The sequence below is a fragment of the Saccostrea echinata genome, unplaced genomic scaffold, assembly GCF_033153115.1.
Source record: "Saccostrea echinata isolate AGI-Se365-2 ecotype Australia unplaced genomic scaffold, CSIRO_AGI_Sech_v1 ptg000009l, whole genome shotgun sequence".
NCBI classification, from domain to species: domain Eukaryota; kingdom Metazoa; phylum Mollusca; class Bivalvia; order Ostreida; family Ostreidae; genus Saccostrea; species Saccostrea echinata.
This window is the reverse complement of record NW_026889758.1, coordinates 38,007,501-38,031,318: the sequence shown is the minus strand read 5'-3', so window position 1 is coordinate 38,031,318 and position 23,818 is coordinate 38,007,501. Positions and strand designations below refer to the sequence as shown.

The 23,818-nt window shown below is 32.9% G+C and overlaps 1 protein-coding gene across 2 annotated transcripts; it reads left to right on the top strand.

Annotated features, from left to right (window-relative positions):
* Positions 1 to 282: 282 nt before the first annotated feature.
* LOC133182339 (uncharacterized protein C19orf47-like) lies at positions 283 to 12,516 on the top strand. 2 transcript variants are annotated; one of them, XM_061317147.1, is made up of 9 exons: positions 283 to 350; positions 2,524 to 2,726; positions 3,502 to 3,574; positions 3,852 to 3,974; positions 4,681 to 4,854; positions 7,407 to 7,492; positions 7,984 to 8,269; positions 10,021 to 10,164; positions 10,377 to 12,516. In XM_061317147.1, the coding sequence occupies exons 1-9, from the start codon at positions 341 to 343 to the stop codon at positions 10,457 to 10,459; spliced, it is 1,182 nt and encodes a 393-aa protein (XP_061173131.1). In that variant the 5' UTR covers positions 283 to 340; the 3' UTR covers positions 10,460 to 12,516. The 2 variants fall into 2 exon arrangements, with proteins under 2 accessions (XP_061173131.1, XP_061173130.1); XM_061317146.1 differs by having other exon boundaries at positions 10,374 to 12,516.
* The last annotated feature ends 11,302 nt before the right edge of the window (positions 12,517 to 23,818 follow it).

Sequence of the window (23,818 nt, the reverse complement as noted above, 5' to 3'; positions counted from 1 at the left end):
GACAAGACGAAACTTGATTGTATTGGTGTCATTCGAATGATAAAACATTAAAGTGTAAATTTATTTTTTAAAAAACTTTAATGATATATTAATATTATTGTTTACGGATATAATTGCATAAACTTTCGGTTCTCTAAGGCCTCACGTTTAAATATTGAGTAAAACTTATATATTTTTATGATAATAAATCATACAGAAAGACAGCATATATGTATATAATAGTATTTTAAAGGAATGTATTTTTTTTTTCATTTCTGTGGTGTATAAATAGTGTACGGTGCCGTTTTTACAGTATAGTAATCTAGGAACGAGTTAGCCATTTCCGAACACCCCGAAGAAGATGGCGTCCGGTATGTTTTCCAAATTTAGGTTTAACCTTTTAAAATTATTTTTTTTATCTTGAATACATTAATTTTGACGCTTCTCCGTTTATTTTTGTCAATTAACTTCTTATGACAAGAACATTACCAGAAAATACAGAATGGTGTTGTGTTTATTTCTCAACCAAGGTTGAAACAATATTTCAACCTAAGTTGAAAACATTCAAAATGTAAAAGGAATGGTGAAAATGACGGACGAGACCAGGATTATAACCCCAACCCTATGAATTATAGAAAGGCGCTCCACCTACTGAGTCATCTGGACACCATTGATCAATTTGCTGACCGCCACATTCCTCGCTCCTTAAACAGGTTGGGCACAGCCCACTAAACAGGTCCGGCACAATCTCTTGATTAAGCTATGTAGCTTGATTTAGCTATATAGCTTTATTTAGCTATTCAGAATAGCTTGATTTAGCTATTTTATCACACTTTTTTCTCAAATGTGTGGTTTTCCAAGTATGCACAAAAAGTCGCACCTTGGTGCAGTGATGATATTCAACCTTGAACTCTTATGAAAATAATGCATGTAAAAATCACTCATCAAATTGTGTCTCCTTAAGAGACTTTGTACTCAAAGTTCTAAAAGTTTTGGGGCTATATAAAGCAATTGATACAGTTACTTCTTCAATGAAATTATAAAGGAGGCCAATTAGGTCAACATAATTGATTGGTAATAATTCAGTACAATGAGAAGCAATCATACTTATCCATGCCTCAACGCACACAAGGTAGTGTACAGTTACCCAAACAATAGAAATTCATCTTTTGCTTAAAAGTATTCAAATGCTGCAATGTTAGAACTATCTTTGATTTGGGTTGGTGATTTGATAACCCATATTACATATATGAATAGTCAAATCTTGCGACTTTTTGTCTACTTTGTACAAATAACATTTTTGTGAAAACCTGCATATAAATAGCTTTATCAAGCTATTTTGAATAGCTTAATAAAGCTACATAGCTATTTCAAGCTATATAGCTTAATCAAGAGATTGTGCTGGACCTGCTAAATGATGGTTCAGTCCCTGTTTGGTGGTCAATTACCCACATCGAAGTCGGTATTTACGGACCATATGGGAGAGAAAAATCTTTTGGTTCAATTCCATGGTATGGAATGGAATATAATTTTAACTAATGTGGATTAAAAATATAGACGTCATGCAGATATCGGTGCCATGGTATTGGGTCCGTTTGCCCTATATCTACCTGTTTGCATGAGTCCGTTCGCGCAGGGTCCGTTTGCCATCATTTTCATTCGCCCTGCATCCTGTTCGCAATATATCCTGTCACCCTATTGATGATATTTTATGTCATCATTATTATAAAATTTTAAGTAATTTCTTCTTTTTTTTTTAAATTTTGTTATTAAATAGAACTAGTAATATTTTTAATATATATTTCCTTTCCATCAGTGTTGACTTTCTTGCTGATTTTATTGTTTATCAAAGATGTAATCAGTTTAATTACTGTTTAATTTCATAATTAGTACTGTAAATTAGGGAACACTTTATTATTTTTTTAAGGTCATTTTACATATATGTTTTGAAAATAATTAAGGAAAATGAGAGTGACAATAATCATGCTAATAGGCCATTTTAATTGGGGATGAGCAGCCTCTGAGCAACAGGTTTATTTTTGGTAGAATCTTTTATTCTCAACTTAATATAACGTTATAAACCTTTACAAATAAATTAACGAGTATCACATCGAATATATATGTTCAGTAAAATTCCCTGATGCCTTTGCACCTTTTACAATTGTACAAGTAAAACTCATATCTTTGTTTGGTGAGGATAACCAGTAACACCCAATTAGTTTTGTTTGCCATCACAAAAAATTTAATAAGAAGGTGTTTAAGATTTCTTTATTTTTAAAGTATATATGTTATGTTGTCTACAATGTAAAAATAAATAAAGTTAAATGTTTACTGATTTTAGCAACTGATTTTCAGACATTTACTTGATTATTCAGTTAACCGTTTCTAATCCTAATTAATAAATTTGTGAAATTTTTCTCAAGTATGTTTTTGCTGGGTTAAATCCACCTTGTTGCTTTGCATACAAATAGGATTGGGAATTAATTTATATGCATGATACACAACTATTGTCATAGATTTGTAATAATTTATTTATATTTACAGACACATCCTTCTGGATTAAGTTTTTCACGGAGTGCGGTATACCAGCTGGAGAGGCCACTAATTATGCCATCATCTTCACTGACCACAGGATTCAGAAAGACATGCTGATAGACCTCACGAAAGAGTACCTCAAAGACATGGGAATCACTGTACTTGGTGATGTCATTGGCATCCTCAAGCATGCAAAGGAAGTCCATTCCCAGGTAAAAGCAAAATACCTTTCAGCTCATTGTTTTGTTTTCAACTGTATCAATTGAGATTTTTAGTGTTGCAGATACAGTACAATATGATAGAGAGGTTGAGATTTTAAACGTGTACGTGTACATGTGTACAAACTTTGATGTACACGTACACGTTTTTTTGTAATTTGTCTGTTGAGATTTTAAAGACGTGTAACGTGAACATGTAGACTGTAATCGATGTCTCTGTTTCAACTATTTAGTAGTTTTGTGACATTAGTTTGACTTTAGTTAGTGAACAAAACATGGTTAAAATAAGTGTTCATGAAACTTAACATCCTAAATAATTAACAACAATAACAGTTTCACACATAAATTGACTAGTTTTTATTGAAAAAGCTACAAATTTACATCTACGTGTAGATGCCTTTTTACAAGTTGTAGGAACGTGTAGAAAACTTATCAACGCCAAAACTGGTGACGTAATATGCAAGAAATTTAGGGAATTCCCCTACTAGACGTACCCGTACACGTATGAAATCTCAACCTCTCTATTATGTTTGAAGTACATCTTCAGTAGGGATATTGTAAATACAATATGTAAGTAAATTTTGCTAGAAAAATTTTGCAGAACATTTATAACAACACTTTATAACAAGATTATTTAAACCCACAAGGCTAATACTTTTATTATGCTACAAAGATTGGTAAAAGTACCCCTGGTACACATGATTCCAGTCCAAATAAAAAAGTTGCAAATTTATATGTACATCTATTAGTTATTTTTATTTACCAATAGAATGCCCGTGACAAGGTTCTAAAGGGGGCTGTAGTAGGAAGAACTTCTTCTCCCATTCCTAAACGGTCAACAGGTAACATTTTGATTTTTTACTGATTACAACTTCTAACTGTTAAATTAAAATACATAATTTGCATTAGAGCAATAGTCTACATTTGTTTTTGAGCTTTACATTATAGACTTTGTTTGAGGGTATGGAATTTTATCATTAAAGTTCAAGAACAATCTTCACGTTATTGATGTACATGTATATTACTGTATACAGCAACATTCAGCTTACATTATTTTCATTACAAAAGAAGAGCCATGTAAGATTCATTTTTGTCAAAGTCCAAATTCTGTGACTTTAGCTGCAAGTAGAACAGTGAACCACTACCTTGGTAAAGATCCAGATGCTGCACCGATGAGTCAACCAATTGTGCCAAAGCTGTCCAAGGAGCTCTCCGCCAGACTAGGTGAAGTACCAGAATCAGGTAATCATTTTAGCATGTCTGTTACAATAACAACACAAGTACTGGGTTAAAAAAGCACTATATCAGCAGGGTAGTTATTGAAAGGAGTTAAATCTTTCAATTCAAATCAAACTTGAAGGTTGATAGATTGTTCCCCCAAAAAGGCTCTTTTGGATGTTGAAATTAAAAAAAAAACAATATGAGAACAATTTTTTTTATCTCTATAAATTGCACATGTATCAGCATGATCAAGGTTTGATTCACATCATGCTTAAGTGTACCGAGATATCAATAACATGAGGTTTGTGTAACATTACAAACCTAATCTTGTAGTTGAAATGTTTTATTACAAACTTACATTATATCAGTAAACTAAAAAGTTAGTTTTTTTCAACACAGATATAATAGCTCATTGTCATAAGAAAACACTTGAAACAAAAATATGTTAAATCATACTTTAGCTCTGTACATGAACTGTGGAACAGGGCTAGCCAGAAGACACAAATTAATGTCAAAAATTTTATTATTTTTTAAAATAAGTATAGTTCTAGCACTGTTTCATTATGCATAGATCTCCGAGAAATGTCACTGGTTGTAAATTTATGAAGTATGAATATATTTTATTATCTTAAGTTGTTTTAATACTACCACTGACTTTCAAAGCATGGTAATGTTAAAATGATGACCTGAAGGCTGAAATGCTACATAATTATTTTCTCTATTGTAGAATCTCCTAGATCTAACAATAATGTTGTAAAGTTAAATAAACGTCTAGAAGAAGAAGTGCCCGTCCCAAAGTCTCGACGTGTTTTACCTGAACACGAGGGCAGGTATAAAATTACCATGCCAGCTGGAACTACAGCAAAAACTCAGAAAATTTTACAACAGGGTGTCCCCACAGGTACATATAGCTTACATTAAAGAAACTGTGTACTATACATGTATTGATGGTAATCAATTGGGTCCCTTAAACTGCAAACAAGTTAATATTAATTTGTAAGAGTGATCATTATTGACATAGATTTGTTTTATCATACAGTTAATAAGTATTTTGTTTGGTTTGCCTTGCTGTTATCAGAATTACAAAAGATTAATGTGCAGATATTTCTAAGAATTCTACAGGTGACAAACCTCTGCTTGCAGTAGGTGATTAGATATTGAGAGAGATCTATTGAGGAAAACAAATGAAGATTGATATGTAAATGTGGAAGGGAGGGTGAGGATGGTTGATTTCATTCATCGATTTCAAACCACCATTATTCTAAATCTATACCTTAATAATAAATTTAATTCTTTCTGTATGGTGAGTTTTGAATTAAGTCTACTGATATTTGGCTTATTAGTCAAACTACACGTATGCTAGTCCAGCAATACATTTATATCCAAGGGGGCATGGTTTGTAAAGGCAATGCCTGCTGTCCATTCCAATTATGATTTATTATGCTTGTTTAAATGTATTCACTATTGAAGTACTGTACAAGAGCAAATGTTTTATGATTTTTCTCAATTTCTCTACCATGCAAATTGCACTTTTCTGTTGCACACTAGAATTATGTCTTTAAAGTAGATGTTGACTGTTGATTTTACTGACAACCTTCCCCCTCCTCCAATGAAGTTTTGGGGTATTTAAGAATCAGCTTGTGTTAAGATCACCCCAATGAAGTGGAAATGAGCTTATGCTATACCCATGGCATTGGCGTCAGCATTTAAAGTTTTAGGAGCAAGTCCATTTCCAAGTAACTATAAGCCCTACCTGGACCAGACTGACAGGGATGATGCATCTAGGAATACACACTCCAGACATACTTCAGATGCTGGATCTGATCTACATTTTTGGATGAGTGACCAGGTTAAAGTTCTTGGAGTAGATCCACTCCCAAGTATCTATAAGCCCTACCCAAATCAAACTTGCAAGGATGATGTATCTAGGGATGTACACTACTTGACCTGCTTTAGATTCTGGATCTGACCTACATCTTCCAGATTAGTGACTATAAGCTGTACCGAAGTCAAACTAGGATGGATGATGTCTCTAGGAATGAACAGTAGTAAAATTTCTTCGGATGTTGAATCTGACTTACCGGTACATTTTCCGGATAAGTGACCATGTTAAAATTCTTGGCTTAGATTCATTCCCAAGTAACTGTTAGCCCTACCTGGACCAAACTGGTAAAGATGTTGAATCAAGGGATGTACACTACCAGACTTGCTTCGGATGCTGGTTTTGACCTTTTTTGGATGAGTGAACAGGTTAAAATTTTGGAGCAGGTCCATTCCCAAGTAACTATATAATCCTTACCCAAACCAAACTTGCATGTATATTGATCTCTGGATGCACACTTACTAGAAAAAATTTGGTGTGAGATTTGCCTTACTTACGGATAACATTTATTGAGAGGATATGTGTAATCTTTGATTACCTATGTTTCTTCTATCCAGGGATGCACTGAAAATAATGTGAAGAATCATGATTATGTACTATAACATGTGTTAAGTGTGTTTTTCTGTATTTATTCAATTTTAGTCAAATACTGTGGTTGTCAAAAACACGAAAAAATTAATACATGGTCATATTTGTTGGCTGTTCTTAAGAAAACTGTAGCTGTGTATTGAACAAAATAATGTCATATTAAAAGGTGATGAGCCAACAAACATGCACTCCTACTTAATTTGACAAAAAACGTGTTTCAAACAAACTTGTCTCCTCCATTGTTATGACTGTGTTGACTTCGATTGACCTGTAGAATATAACAATCACCACATGGTGTCCAGCTGTGAGTGTGCTTGTGAATACAATTACATGTATTCTAAAACATGACCTGATCTAATTTAGGTCTTAGAATACATTGGGTTGGTCTGCCATTTAGCAGAATTGAGCAAATTGAATCTGTTGTAATAAATTTGTGTGTCCTCACAATATTTACCAGAGAAATCTTTTAATCAAACTGATACCATACACATTTTCAAATTTCTATAGATAGAGAGAGAGAGAGCTGATTGATAGTCCCGCCTCTTTTTAATATTGATTTAAGGTGATCTAAAAACCACTTCAGGTAGATGTCAAATTCTGGATGGCGGCTCTAATGTATCATTGCTTCAAATTTGATTCATGACACCAAGACATTGCTTTTGTACAAATGTTCTACCTACCGGTAATATAATCATGTACGTGTATATGTAGATCTTGCTATTGCTTATGAAATATTTTGGATTCACTTATTTACGGCTTGGGGGAGAGATCACAGAAAGACCCAAAATAGTGCATTAAGTCCGCTCATTCTTTAGAGTAACAGTAATCTTACTTATTATACTGGTACGTTATACTGTATCTTTTAGTTTTAGTGATTTTATCTAAGAATAGTATAAAGGGTTACTTATTATTTTGGGGTCAAATGACAAGACAAGCACAATTACAACAACATAATGTTAATCTAGAGAGTGTGATACTTACAGGAAGAAGGAATCCAAATGTCTTTGACAGACTTGGAGAAGAATCTCCAAAAACCACTGGTGCTGCTAAATCATCTTCACCGATCACAGTATGTGTGCAATAAATACAATATGTTTCTGTGGGAAATAACAATCATTCATATCTTTCTTGAAAAACATGATGTCTTTTTGATGTAAGTGAAGTAAATTTTTTTAAGGACAGTAGTATTTAAAGTATTACAACTGAAAACACTTCATGCCATTTCATATCACCATTTATGACTAAAATGATGTAGTGATGAATTTTACTTCTTTTATAACATCTAAGTAACATTAATGACATAACCAAATTTTTTTCCCATTTTGCTGTCTTAAGTTTGTATTTCAAAGTTTCACACAATTGATGCAAAATTTCTTAATGACACACATCTGTCTGAATTTTTGTGTAAATGTAAGACGTTTAGATGCTACAACTAAGAATTGCATCCTTGACAAGCAATACATTAATTAAAAATCTAATTTAAAATGAAAAAAAAAAACAAATACCTTTGCAATTTTTTAATAACATTTACATGTAATACTGTGTTTCTTTACAACTTAGTCCTCTGTATTCAATCGACTTGGTGGAAAGACAGCAGTGAAACGTCCAGCCACATCAACATCAGTAGAATTAGACTCCGATCTAGACGACCCTCCTCTGGAGTATGCGGGAATCCTCAAGGCATCACCGACACCGACCAAAAAGACGAAGGTCACCATCACAAACAATAAGAAGTATGCTTCGCTTGGGAAGATAACTATATCCAATAAAACTGTGACAAATGCTGCTGGAAAAACTGTGCAAAAGACTGTCACAACCAAAAAACTACTACTGACCAAAAAACCGGGTTAGTCACTTTATCATATACAATGTACATGTACTGTGTATTTTACTTGCTTTCACAATCATATAGTTTATCATGTCATATGGAATTTATGGATATTGTCAAAATTTAAATTTGAAGGTGAAAGCTAAAAAAAATTTCCATGAGTGCATGAGTTCATTTTGGGGGATGTTATTTCTTCCAATTCACATAGTTTTTAGGTCACCTGAGTCACTCAGGTAACTTATTGCTATATGTTTTTGTTGGTCTTCATGTTTATCCATCTTTCATAAACTTTTGAACATTTTCATCTTCACTGGACTGGTAGAACCAATGTCAACCAATTTTGGTCTTTAGTATAAGTAAAGGGGGACATAAATTGTGGATTTTATGGGTTTCTGCCTCCTTACCAGGGGGTTGAGGGTTGGTGCCAGAAGCATCAAAATTGATACAGTTTTTTTAAATTTTTTGATATTTTTCTTTACTCTTGCCCAAATAGCAGTCAGATTGTTGGCATGATTATAATACATGTACTTGTAAGTAATGAGCCCCTCCTACCAGAATTGTAGAAATCATTGCCCCATCAGGGTAGGGGCTTTGGTGTTAGGGTCAGGATCTTTTGAACATGTAGTGAACATGCATAAATTCTTTAAAAACCTTCTTCACTGCCCCTGTATATTAAGCAGAAACTAAATGGATGGTTATAAGGAGCAAATATTTCTTCCAAAATTGTGTAATTCATGTCCCCAAGGTCAATGATTTTAATGTCAAGGTGAGGCTCTGGTGAAAATTTCTTCTCTGCTTCAGAGTATCTAGCTGACAAGTGCATGGTTATGATGAGCAAGGATACTTCTACATAAATTGTGAATTTCTTGTCTCCTGGGTGTTGGGTTTAGGCGGGCTCTTTTGATCATACATTGAAAATGCAATAATTCTTTAGAAGTCTTCTCTTCTCTACTCCTGGGCATGGAACGTAGATGTAATGAGCATGGTTGTTTCTACCAAATTTGTGAAATTCATGTTCACTTGGTCAGGGTTTCTAGTGCTAGAACAAGACGTAATGATCACTTTGGAAAAATTTGAGAGAAGTTATTCCCCTTTAATTATCTAACCATGTTAATTAATCACAGTAAATGATGGTAAATGAGCATCCCCTCCCCCCAAACTCCAATTCATATCTTGAATGGAATAAAATATTTTGTAAACTGTTCAGAATACCAGATTTCTTTATCCTTGATTGCCCTATTTCTCTCCTTTTTTTGAGCAGCATATCTTCCTTTAGCACTCCATTTTGATTTATTTCTGCAGGGTCCATTACTTTTGTGAATTGTTACCAGTTTTTCTCCATCTCAATTTCCTTAAGTTTTTAACTGTCGATAGACATGAGGCTTGCCAAGTGTCTATTGATAATTGAAAAGTTAAGGAACTCCAGTTGGAGAAAACTGGTAACTAACAAACACTATCATGGAACCTTTTTCTCCCTTTACTCTACTAAATTTCTTCAAAATTCTCTGAACATTATTACATGTACTGAATGAAACACATATATATTACGTAGCACAATGTGATGTCATTGTAGGTATTTTCTAACATGATAAAAAAAAAGAATCAATGCAAGGGAACAATGAAACATATTGGCAGAAATATTATTATATGCCATGGATTCTATACAGAATTGTATTTTACTTAGGTAACCATTAAGGTCCTTAGGCTTCTTGTATTATATTCCTTATTGTATTTTAAATAATTACTCTTCACCGTGTCTATAAATCCAGTGACTCCCAGTCCACTATCATCATCAGCGGCTATGGATAAGGCAGGGGAAGGTACAAGTGTCAGACACAGACTGGGGAAAAAGGTGGGCCTCCCAGTGGTATCCAGCACCACCGACATTGTGGACACCCCAAAAGTTAACACAGGTAAAATCACCATAGATTAAATGTAATTTTGAAGTACTGGCATGTACCATAAACACATAATGGGTGATATAGCTACAGGATTAGTAACATAATGTGAAAGTGATTATAGATATAAATTTAGTATAAGTAAAATAAAATTTTCTGATTTAGCTACTTTTGTTTTGGAAATAATATTGCTGCAGTGTACTAGATGCTGCTTCTTTTTCCAGCAGGCATAACAAAAAGACTGGGCGGACAGAAATCTGATGTCAGTTCTAGCAGTGGTGTGTTCAGCAGGCTAGGAAAAGCTGTCTAACTCAGAGCAAGTGTAACTCATAGGTATACAAGATAGACAACAGTCTCACAGGCTACAGCATGGAGAGCTACATGTATAGATGATTGAGTATTATGGTGTAATCAAGTAAATCCCAAATATACATGAACATGTATATATAGAGTTCTTAGCAAGGGCATTATTACTTAGAATGGCAGTGCTATATAACCTTTGCATTGTTAATGAGCAGTATGAAGACATAGAGGGATATTATAGGTTTATTGTAAGTGTGGTAAATGTCAATGATTTTTTTTTTTATTATGGTTTGGAAAAGAATATATATGTACATGTATGTCGTTATTTTATTCTATACTACATGTATATGTTCATCATGACATTGGGTTTAGGAAATTCCCACAAAAATATCATGGTGCGTTATGTTTTGAACATATGTACAATGTACATTATGTTTTTGTACATTTCTTTTAAGAAAGTAATTGTTTGACATTACATTTTTATTTACCGGTATGCCAGCCAGCTTGAGTTAAATGGGGAGAATAATTTAACTTGACATACCACAGTAATATTAGATAAGAAGTAATTTCATTAATCATTTAAAATCTTACTTTTACACCTTATCAGTATTTTAAAGTGTTGTATACAAGAAACTAACTTTCCTCTGTTTGCAGCTATTGTGGGAATAGAAATCGCAAAAAAAAAAGTGTTCATTTCTAAAAAGTAAAAACAATCATGGCAGGAAGTCAGTGTGAACATGGAAGACATGTAAACTTATTAAAAAAAAATATAAACAAGGAAAATTGGTCACACTATACATCATTGTTAACTCTGAATTGCTGCAAACCATGAATATATAAAAATTATAATGTAGTAATTGCAGTGAGAATTAATGATTGTGTTTGTACATTTATGTTTATTTATCACATAGGAACATGTTCTTACTGTTCAATGTGTATCTTACTGTTAAATGTGTACAGAGCAGCTGTATTGTGTTAAGAGACTTGTTCCTAAATCTACCAGGGCCATAGTACATGTACATTTGGACTTTAGACTTAAAAGTAATTGAAGGGTTGTTATAAGGGGGACTTAATGAACAGGTTTCTGAGATTTCCTTTTATATCTGAATATGGTTGTTTTATTAAATTGTTCAATATTGTTTCAATTTACTAAATATTATTGATGGGTCACTTTACTAAATATATAAGGGCCATATATAAAAAAGAATTTATAAGCAATAGAAAGCTGGAAGTAGTGTAGTAATATTAATTTATTAGCACTCTGCAATGAAGTAATTGGTGAAGTTGTTGGTGAAGTTGTCCTCTTAGAACATGGTTGCTTTTTTCTTTACAATGATTTTGTTGACTTTATTCTGTACAAAAATTTTGTTGTATTAAATTTATTGTATATGATGCCGTAGAAATTGATTAGTTAATCATATAAATCTGTCTCAGAATAAAGATGTCAGAATCTCCAGTTGACAATTTTAACTGTAATAACAGACCCTAAACTTTGTGACTGTCCACAGAACAGTGAGTTATTCCCAGATTTTTGTTTTAAAATATGGATTACAGATTGACCTCCAAAAGTTATGCTTCCATGTTATGCTCCAAATTTTAATTCTTCCTTAAATACACTTATATATAGATATTCATGTTGTGGTTTAGCATGATACATTCTTTCAAAATGGATATTAATGTAACAGTAATTTTTTTTTTCATTTTAAAGTTTCTAATATACATTAAAAAATAAAACATAAAATTGTTTCACTTGAAATTCATTATTTACTGTAAATCACAATTTATTTATGAGAACTTGAATTTTGCAAAATTTCAAAGGAACAAAAAGTGCTAGTGAATATTTTAACAAGAAAATATGCAAATTTTGTCGTACAAAGGATACTCAAAAATTAAGTGTCATGAATAAAAACAGTTTTTGTCTCTCAAAGTATAATACATGTATATTCACTATGTAATTCACAGTACATGCAATTCATAGAATGTTAACTCATTTTGTAAATGAAATGTTTTGTGATCCTAAAAATAACTTGAAAAATGAATTAAATAAATATTATTCTGTTTTTATTTGACTTTTTATTTGCATATATACTTCTTGTATTGCCTGCAATGCAGAGGAACTGTATTGAAAAACTGTTATCAGTCACATGATATACAGTTTCCTTTCAAGAACTAGGGCATTGATATTGATGTGTATAGCTTGTCACAAAATCTATCAAAATAGTATGAAGATACAGTGATGTTTATTTATCTTTTACTCACTAATCAGAAATTTTTCATACTCTGAAAACATGATATAAAACTGCAAATAGATCAGAATTTTTAGCTCACCTGTGTCACTCAGTGAGGTATTGCTATTTGTGGATTTTACTTTTCAAGCAGACAATATCATGAGAGAAATGATTTCCTTAATAAATCATCTATTTTCTCAGTACAGATCTGTCAGTTTCTTGGTACCAACAAAATCTAAAAAGACATTTTCCTACGAAAGATGTAACTTTTCTTGTCACAGAAATTCTTCTGAAAGCCTTCACACACCTCAGAAAGTGAAGGAGGATGAGTTTGTTTATAGGTAAAAATGATGATTGTGGATTGACAAGAATGAAATACACTCTCTTTTCCAGGGATGAAGGCAATTTAAAGAATTTCTTGGGAAAATAATGACAACATTAACGGAATGTCTTCAGAACTTTTTGGTATAAAATCCTTTGAGATAGGCCATTTTACAAAAAGAAGTCCAAAGAAGAGCACATTTTGCATGAATTTTTAGCTCACCTCAATGAAGTTGGGGCAGCCTATGTTATATTGGTGTTGGTGTTGGCGTCAGCATCCCAGGTTAAAGGTTTTGGAGCAGATTTCTTTTTAAGTACTTCTAAGCCCTTCATTGATTAGAGATGCATGTATGATGCTTTCAGTATGTTTCATTGTACCAGTCCAGTTTTCTGCATTTTTAGCCAAAGAATGACCAGGTTAATGTTTTTGGAGTAGGTTAAAGTTTTTCTAACAGTTCTCAATGCCAAGTAACTGTAAGCCGTATATTGACCAAACTTGCAGGGATGTCACATCTAAAGATGCACACTTCCAGTCTTTTTGCTTTGGATGCTGGATCTGACCTACATTTTAACAGAAAAGCAAATTGGAGCAGATTCATTCTTAAGTAACTATAAACCCTATATTGACCAAATCTGCATTATTGGATGATACATCTAAGGATGCACAGTACCAGACTTGCTTCGGGTGCTGGATTTGACCTACTTTTTCCAGATGAGCAACCAGTAGGGATGTACGATTTTAACCATATACCAGTATATGGTGATTTTGTTTTGGGTAATACGTATTGTGATACGGAGACTAAAATACTGGTATTTAGTATGTAATTATAAATTAAAGAAATAAATTAGGGTTTTTATGCCCCACTATGAATATGGCCAGGGCATATAGTGTTTGTCATGTCCGTCTTCCGTCCTTCCATCCTTCCATCTGTTTTTCCATCACACTTTGCGTTTAGCTCTGTTCAAAGCTCAGTTTCAAAGAAACTATCCAAGATATTTTTATCAAACTTCATATGCTGATAGATATTGATGAGAGCTATGCAACTGCATCAACACTTTTTTACCTTGACCTTTCATTTGACCTTGACCTTACTTTCCTTAAATTAGTGTTTAGCTCAGTTTTAAAGATACCATTCGAGGTAGTGTAATCAAACTTCATATGTTAATACATACTGATGTAAGCTATTCAACTGCATCAACATTTTTTGACCTTGACCATTCCTTTGACTTTTACCTCACTTTTCTTAAATTAGTGTTTAGCTCAGTTTTAAAGAAATCATTCAAGATATTTTTATCAAACTTCATATGCTGATACATACTGGTGAGAGCTTTTCAACTGTATCAATATATTTTTTACCTTGACCTTTCCTTTGACCTTGACCTCACTTTTCTTAAATTAGTGTATAGCTCAGTTTTAAAGATACCATTCAAGATACTCTAATCAAACTTCGTTTGTTGATACATACTGTTGTAAGCTTTTCAACTGCATCAACATTTTTTGACCTTGATCTTTCTTTTGACCTTGACCTCACTTTTCTTAAATTAGTGTTTTGCTCAATTTTAATGAAATCATTCAAGATAGGTAATTAAACTTCATATGCTGATACATACTGGTGAGAGCTTTTCAACTGTATCAATATATTTTTTACCTTGACCTTTCCTTTGACCTTGACCTTACTTTCCTTAAATTAGTGTTTAGCTCAGTTTTAAAGATACCATTCGAGGTAGTGTAATCAAACTTCATATGTTAATACATACTGATGTAAGCTATTCAACTGCATCAACATTTTTTGACCTTGACCATTCCTTTGACTTTTACCTCACTTTTCTTAAATTAGTGTTTTGCTCAATTTTAATGAAATCATTCAAGATAGGTAATTAAACTTCATATGCTGATAAATACTGATGAGGGCTATTCAACTGCATCAATATTTTTTTACCTTCACCTTTCCTTTGACCTCGACCTTACTTTTCTTAAATTAGTGTTTAGCTTATACAAGTTTTAAAGAAACCATTCAATATAGTGTTGTCAAATTTCATATGGTGATACATACTGATGAGAGCTATTCAACTGCATCAACATTTTTTGACCTTGACCTTTTTTTACCTTTCCTTTGACCTTGACCTCACTTTACTTAAATTAGTGTTTAGCTCTGTTTTAAAGATACCATTCAAGATAGTGTAATCAAACTTCATATGTTAATACATTCTAATGTAAGCTATTCAACTGCATCGATAATTTTGACCTTGACCTTTTGTTTGATCTTGACCTCACTTTTCTCATGTTTTAAAGAAACCATTCATAATATTTTTTATCAAACTTCATATGCTAATACATACTGATGTAACCTTTTCAACTGCATCAACATTTTTTTACCTTGACCTTTCCTTTGACCTTAACTTCATTTATTTGAAAATGCTGTTTAGCTCAGTTTTAAATAAACCATTCAAAATTTTTTTTATCAAACTTAATATGCTGATACATATTTGTGAGAACTATTCAACTGCATCAAAAACATTTGACCTTGAACTTTCCTGTTACCTTGACCTCACTTTTCTTAGATTTGAATTTTACTTAATTTTAAAGAAATCATTTAAGATATATTTATGTAAGCTTATGCACTAATACATAATTTGGTAAAAATTTATCATCTATATGCAACTTTTTAGATTTCAATTTCAATTTTAAAGAAACTATTCCAGATATTCTCATCAAATTTCATGCACTAATACAAATTTTCATTTTGCATTACATGTACTAATATACCCTCGGTGGGGCATTTATCCTATAGACATATTTCTAGTTAAATATTTTTCATATATCTTTCAATGTTAAACTTTGATTCTCTATTGTGACCCCCCACCCCCCGGGGGGCCATGATTTGTCTACTCTACCCCAGGAAGCTTCCATATAAGTTTCAGTAGATTTTTTACAAGATTTTCCCCATATATTTCAATATTAAACTTTGATTCCCTTTAGTGGCCCACCCTACCCGCAGGGGTCATGATTTTTTTAATACTTCGGAATCTACAGTACCGCAGGAGGCTTCCACATGTTTCAGCTTTTCTGTCCCAGTGGTTCTGAGAAAAAGATTTTCTCTATATATTTTTCAATGTTAAACTTTGATTCCAAGATCAATAGATCAGAAATGTTGGTATCTCAAAAAAGATCTTGTCTTAAAAAATATACAAATAAAATATAATTATCCTAGCACCAATCGTTGAAAAGTTATGGCGAAGGTTACAAGTTTTCCAAAGTAGGTCAAATGTCAAGGTCATGGTGAAATGTCAAATTTAATGTGCCCAAGAGAAGGTTTTTGTCACGAGATATACACACATGGAATATGAAAGCCCTAGCACCAGCCGTTTAAGGTGAAGTGTTTTTTCCAAATTAGGTCAAATTCAAAGGTCTAAAACATTAGGAAAAAAAAGGTCAAAACTGTTGTATCCAAGAAATAATCATGTCATAAGACATACACTTGTGAAATATGTATGAAAGCTCTAGCACACTAACCATTCAAAAGTATGGCCAAGGTTAAAGTTTTTAAAGTGGGTAAAATGTCAAGGTCATAAAGTCAAATTTTCTGGTATCCAAAGAAAGGCTTTGTCGTAAGGAATACACCTGTGAAGTATGAAATTCCTAACATCAATAGTAAATTTTCTACCAAGTCTTCATGAAAATATTAATAGCAGTGAAGGAGAAACTCTAGAAGTACTGTACAACAGTATATTTGAGAAGTGGTGTTAATCAGATGTGGATACATGCACTTTTAAAACTTCAAAGAACTGTTAGAAAATTTGAAACTTAAAATTTTAACGAAATTAATAAAATCAAAACGAACAACTTTTCAACATTTTATACAAACATTCACCACAATAAATTAAAGTTCAGGCTTTTTGAAATCATGGACAACTGCTTCTTCAATGAAAATGGACCATGTAAATTTGTGTACCTTGTCATTGGTCATATTCTGACTTACTGTGCTCCAAAACCTTCTAATTCTAGACACAGTTACTCCAAAATTATTATTAAAAAGATATTTGATTTTCTAATTTACATTATATATTTTGTTTTTAGCGACCAGGCCTTCCAACAATCTATTGGAATTCTCATGGGTACTAATTGTGGCCCATTATTAGCAGACCTGTTTTTGTATCCAAATGAAGCAGAATTAATGCAAAATCTTCTTTGTGGAAAGAAGAAGCCCCATACCATGGCCTTTAATTCGATTTTTGTTCCCACTGTCTATGAAAGTGGGGAATATTAATTTTGTTCTGTCACTCTGTCTGTCCGTTTTGGTGTATTTCTGTCTGTGTGTAGCACTTTCGTTTCCGGAAGACATCTCAAGAAGCCTTTGAGCTTTTGCAATGAAATTTTATGTTACAAATTCCTGTGGCCTAAAGAAGACCCATATTAATTTTGATGTCAAAAGATTAAAGGTCAAGGTAATCGTTTCCGGATTATATCTCAAGAAGCTTTTAAGCTTTTGCAATGAAGTTTAATATCACATCTCCGTATGGCCGAAAAAAGAACTTTTTGTGTGTAACACTTTCGTTTCTGGACAATACCTTAAAAACTCTTTGAGCTTTTGCAATTAAATTTTATTTCACAACTTCTTATGGCCTAAAGAAGATCTTTGATTTTAAGATCAAAAGGTCAAAGGTCACGATAAACCAATCATACATTAGAAATAACATTTTCCAGATGATAACTTAGATTTTCTCTTTGAGCTCTCTTCAATAAAAATTAATTTTACATCTCTCTATGACGTAAAGAAGACCCCTGTCGATTTTGAGATCAAAAGGTCAGAGGTCAAGGTTAATAAGTCATTCATTCTGTTTGTGTGAAACACATTCAATTTGGGATGATGTTTTAAAAAGTCTTTGAGCTTTTGCAATGAATATCATAGCTCCTCGTGACCTAAAGACAAATGTAAAGAAGACCTCTTTGGATTTCGAGGTCAAAAGTTCAAAGGTTATAAAATTATACGTTGCAAATAACATTTTCCAGATGATAACTTTAGTTCTCTTTGAGATTTCTTCATTAAGATTTAATATCAAAACTTCTTATGGCCCAAAGAAGAACCCTATCGATGTTAAGTTCAAAGGGTCAGAGATCAAGGTCATAAATTCATACATTCTCTCTGTGCAGATCTTTTCTAGACTATATCTTTAAAATACTTTGAGATTTTGCAACGAAATATTCTATCACAACTCCGAATGGCTTAAAAAAAAACAAAGGTGCAAAGGTCAAGGTCCAATATATATATTGCATATTTGCATATATAGCTTTCAGATAATAATTTTAGTTTTTCTGTAAGCCTCTGCGATGAAACTTTTTGTAATGAATTCGAATTTCTTAACTTCAAAAAAAAAATCCCTTTGACTTTAAGACCAAAAGCAGAAAGGTAAAGGTTGACCTTTTTCTTTCTCCACCAGCAGAATTTTTCCAGTTCTTCTACCCTCTTCTTTTTTGTCCTTACGCGGAGGACACAAATTTTCTGAATTCACTTATTTGATAGATTGATGACGTTCAATCAATTAACAATATTTAGCTTCATTCCTACGTTGAATCGATATATCCTGTTGAATTCGAAAAAAATAGACAGCACATAGTCTATTACATCTATTTTTATATTTGGGTGTTTATTAGAGAACGACTTTGATGTCAATCTGACAACTAGACTTTATGATAAACATGAAAACTATACGAGTTCTTTCTCTTCAACTTCCCTAATTAAAGTAGTACATGTAATATAAATGTACCATTATCACCTACATATTGAGTTTATTTCTCGCAGATAATTCGATCCGCAAGAGCGTGTTTTACATGCCAACAATTCTAAAAATGAAGCAGGCTATTGACAAATAAGTTGATGATACAGGGATATCAACAATCTCGTTTAAAGTCAACATTTCGCAAGTTTTATTGTCGATATAATGATCTTGTCAGAAAATACAACTTATCAAAAAGTCGATTGCTGACTGACGTTCTCATTCGAATTGCAGGGCAATTATTGACTACATGTATTTCCGTCAACCCGATCATGAAAAGGAGTACACAGCTGGTTTGACCGATCGTCATAGAATGCTTACTCTTCCATGGCACGTGATCCTATTTATCTCTGTTTCCAGTTGTTTTATTTTATTTTAGTTAAGCGACGAATTCCTAAACATCATTGCGCATCAACAGGACACCACTAATTAGATTTGGCAACTAACTTGGCTTGTGAAAGGGGTTCTATGAACTTGCATGTTTTTTTGTGTTTAAAAAATTGTGTTGTTCGATCCCTATTTGATCCTCAGGGTGAAAATGGAGATTCTGAAACCTTAAATTGCACATCTACAAGACACCATCAATCATATTTCAAAAGACGTATTGGATATTGCATACGATGAAAGAGGAGTTCGAGGAAGAAAAAAAAAATGCTGATTCGATCCTTTCTTCGACCACAGGTTGAAAATGAAAAATTCTGAAACTTGATTGCACATCTACGGGGCGCCAATTACTATATTCCAAAAGGTGAATTAGATATTGCACGAAATGTAAGAGGATTTGAGGAGAGAGATTTTGTAGAAAAATGTCACTTTTCGACCCCCACCCCCTGCACACACAATTAACCTCCAGGTCGAAAATTAAATCCTTGGTACACATCTAAAAGACACCACCAATCATAAAGATGAATTGAATTTTACTTTTAAAAATGTAAGGAGTTTGATGCAGAAGATATAGTGTATCAAACAGGCCCGAATAACAACAATAATGCATATACATATGTACATGTGCCTGCCCCCTCCCCTCCTAGGTCACAAGATACTGAAAATTCCGAAGGAGGTCACCCAATTCCTCTCTTCATGTACACACATTTTTAAACCAATTTACACCGTGCTCTCTCTCTCTCTCTCTCTCTCTCTCTCTCTCTCTGCGTGTCCATAGTTGTATTTAAAATATTTCATCATTGTGCGTTACAAGGTCTTTCATTTGTTTTAGGGCCGTGGAGGTGTGTTAAAATACATGGATAGTTTTACAAACAAAGCAATTAGAATAAAAAAAAGAAGCAACCTCTTGCATTCTAAGCATCATTTAATTGTGAGATGAAACTCACCGTATTAAAATATTTTTAAAAATTTGCAAGAAGTCATATCTCGTTTCAACTTACAAAAATTGCTCCTGTAGCATAGAGTTAAAAAATTTATCACTGATCCAACTTTGACAATGTAATTTTGTTTATATACTGAAAAAGTATAGGAGCACCTGGGGGGGGGGGGGGAGATTCATTTCACACTATAGATCCGCCACTGAAAGTTGACTAATTTCATGCTTGATTTCATCTTTTGATCTATAGCCCATGCGTGATAGCTCCAACTTCCGGTTTCGTGAATAGTGTTCTCACCTTTGATCTACGTTTTGGACGGCGGCATTCAATTTCCCGCCATCTCACTGATTGTAGACAAAAAAGCCCTGTTACTCATGAAAGGTAGTATTTCTTTTGGTTTATATTTACAAATATTTATTTGTATTTAACGCTAAAACAATTACTAACAAACGTTGAAATGGGCTTAACGGTAACATTCAGCGAACAGTCAAATCAGACAGGTTCAAATTTAAGGTATGTCACGTCATTTTTTGATGTAAGAATTGTCTTAATATCAAAAATATCAATTACAATTTAATATATATATATATATATTTTTTACATATTTGAACTTATACTCTCTGTGATAGGGTAGGGTCGCAATGGGAGGTCAAGGCTTTATATTAGAATATGCATATAGGAAAAAAAATCTTCCCAATAGCAACAAAGCCATAGGCTTTTTAATATGAAAGCATCCTCAGGTAATGTAGGTTCAAGTTTGTTGAAATTACCCCTCCCCCCCTCCCCTCCCAGGTAAGGTTGGTCCATAATAGGAGTTCAAAGACATAAGTTTTGCATGGGAATACAAGTTTTTTGAGTTAGGGGTTTTTTTTGCAAATAAGAAATGGGCAAAAAGTTACAATTTATTTTGTGCTGACTCATATTTCTACTAAAAGACTATTTAATGATGTTTTTGAACATTTTTGAGCTAAGATGTATTTCTATTGTTTGGTAATTGTACACCACCTTATGTGCTGTGAGGCATGCCTAAGTATGATAACTTCACATTGTGCTAAAATATAACTAATCAATTACCTTGTTGACCACAACTGACCCCCTTTATAATTTCATTGAAGTAATGTGGTCACAAATCAATTGCTTAATTATATAGCCTCAGAACTTTTGAGGGCAAAGTCTATGGAGGAGACACAGTTTGATACTAGCAAACATTTTTTTCATGCCTTATTTGCAGAACAATTAATACAAAGTTTAAAACTATCACTGCATGAAAGTGCAATTTTTTTTCAAGTTGCAAAAATGCACAACTAAGAAAAATAAGTATGAAAAATTAATTAATGCTATTGTGTATAGCTAAATCATTCTATATAATTTATATTATGCATAGCTAATAATCAAGAGATTGTGCCAAACCTGCTCATTGCCTCTGGGGTTAGTGTGATGCTACAACAGGGTTTCAGAGCTTTACAAGGGTATGTTGAAACAAATCTTTTCAAGAGCAGCATTGGCCTTATTCAGTCATAATATGCAAACATTTCCAAGTTGAATGGACCTTTTTAAATTATAGACTAGATCCTCAAGCATGAGTGTTAATTCAAGATTGTTAAAATCTGCATGACCTCTGGGGTAGGATGAGACCATAATTCTCTTTATGCCAATTAATTAATATATGAGAAAAAATCTTCTGAAAAACGTCAAAGCCATGATGGATGTGGAAGCATCCTCAGGTAGTGTAGATCAAGATTGTTTAAGGAGGAGAAGGACACATGGTCACATGATTCTGTTTAACTACGTCATAGTCTCCGTTTATATAAGTGCAAAACGTGTAAAGCGTCAGTTCTTGTATAAATTTTTGACAATGTTTTAACTTTAATTACCATCTTATTTTAAAAAAAGTAAAAAGTTTCAACATTCTGGTAAACATTAACAAATTATGAAAAAGATTGATCCACTCCTCTGTTTCCAAAACTGCGCGTCCAACAAGTCGGTGACGTCATACACGATCTGTTAGTACAGCAAGATCATACTCGGTGAACACAGGGGCGGTATTATTATGTAAAAACAGGTCATAATCGGTATATGATGAAATATTTCGAGAAACGGGGAACACAAAAATTATTTTTGCATGGCTGATGACGGAAATCTTATGTAGGTATATCTTATTTCGCATATTTAGCTTACGTGTGACGTCACAGTTTTTCCCGTACTCGAGAAATGTAACATGACACGTTTTTTGTCATGCTTATGTCCTCTTTAACGATGTCCTGTGAAATATTGAGGTCAGCTTCATCATTTGAAATTTTTACAGTTCATCAATAATTTGAAGGATTTGCATTTCAACGTAAATAAAAAAATATTGAATGATAGAATTTTTTGTAAATTACGTTTTTTATTGTTTAAGTTGTCTTAAAAAGTGCATAATTTTCCATATCCAGATGCAGTGTGATAGACAAAACTTGCTTTTTCGAATTTTCAATCTATTTATACTCTGTATTATTTTAAAAGATACATGTCCACTTTAATATTTTTTTATATTTGCTTAAAAAATCCCATTATGGACAGAGTGATGAGTCCGGAAACATGGAAAATTAAAACTCCACTTAGATACTGTAGGGCATAGTATTTGTCAATCAATATCTCCAAAATAAGGTAAGAAACCTAATGATATAACTGCTTTATGATATGTGGGACATACTTAATAAGGAATATACAAAATATGAAAAAAATTGAATGACAAGTATTTTTTCAGCTCAAGGTCCTTCTCCTCCTTAAATAATGTTGGGTCACAAAGGGCGAGTTTTACATATAAGAACAATCTTTATCATGTTTATAAATCTTCTTTCCAAGAACATCGGAGCATCTTGCCATCAAAATATAAATACATGTTAACATTTCATATTTTAGCTAACAGCCCTCTACCAAATTTCTAAAAATACAGTATAATTGCTCTCGGACCTTCAGTTGTTTCAGGGTTAGGTCATTTAAAAAAGTTATTTGAAAATCTTCAAGTATATGTATGGACATTTAGTGAATAATTATAAGGACTGGAAGCTTAATTCTATCAAACTTATAAAATTGAATTCACCTTGTTTAAGGATCAAGCCAAAGGGCTGGGCTAGGTTTGAGATATCTTAAAATTTATTTTACAGTGTATGCTATCTTCTCTATTTCTGAATCTAAAGTGTCTCTATGATTGTAGTGTTCTCACAAAGCTAATTATTGTTGTCACTTGAGGCCCAGTAGTTCAAGTTGGGCTAAAGTGCATGGTCATATAACTTGAGAAACTCATGATACTCAGGTGACCATTAAGGCCCATGTGCTTTTAGTATTTTTATGCCCCGCCATAATATGGCCGGGGCATATAGTGTTTGTCATGTCCATCTTCCGTCCTTCCGTCTGTCTTTCCGTCACACTTTGCGTTTAGCTCTGTTCAAAGCTCAGTTTCAAAGAAACTATCCAAGATATTTTTATCAAACTTCATATGCTGATAGATATTGATGAGAGCTATGCAACTGCATCAACATTTTTTGACCTGGATGTTTCATTTAACCTTGACCTCACTTTTCTTAAATTAGTGTTAAGCTCAGTTTTAAAGATATCATTCAAGATAGTGTAATCAAACTTCATATGTTGATACATACTGATGTAAGCTATTCAACTGCATCAACATTTTTTGACCTTGACCATTCCTTTGACCTTGAACTCACTTTTCTTAAATTAGTG

Excerpts from the sequence above, each read along its gene's own strand:
- LOC133182339 (XM_061317146.1), top strand. Across the intron at positions 3,575-3,851 it reads CATTCCTAAACGGTCAACAG|CTGCAAGTAGAACAGTGAAC; the intron begins GTAACATTTTGA and ends CTGTGACTTTAG. Across the intron at positions 4,855-7,406 it reads ACAACAGGGTGTCCCCACAG|GAAGAAGGAATCCAAATGTC; the intron begins GTACATATAGCT and ends TGATACTTACAG.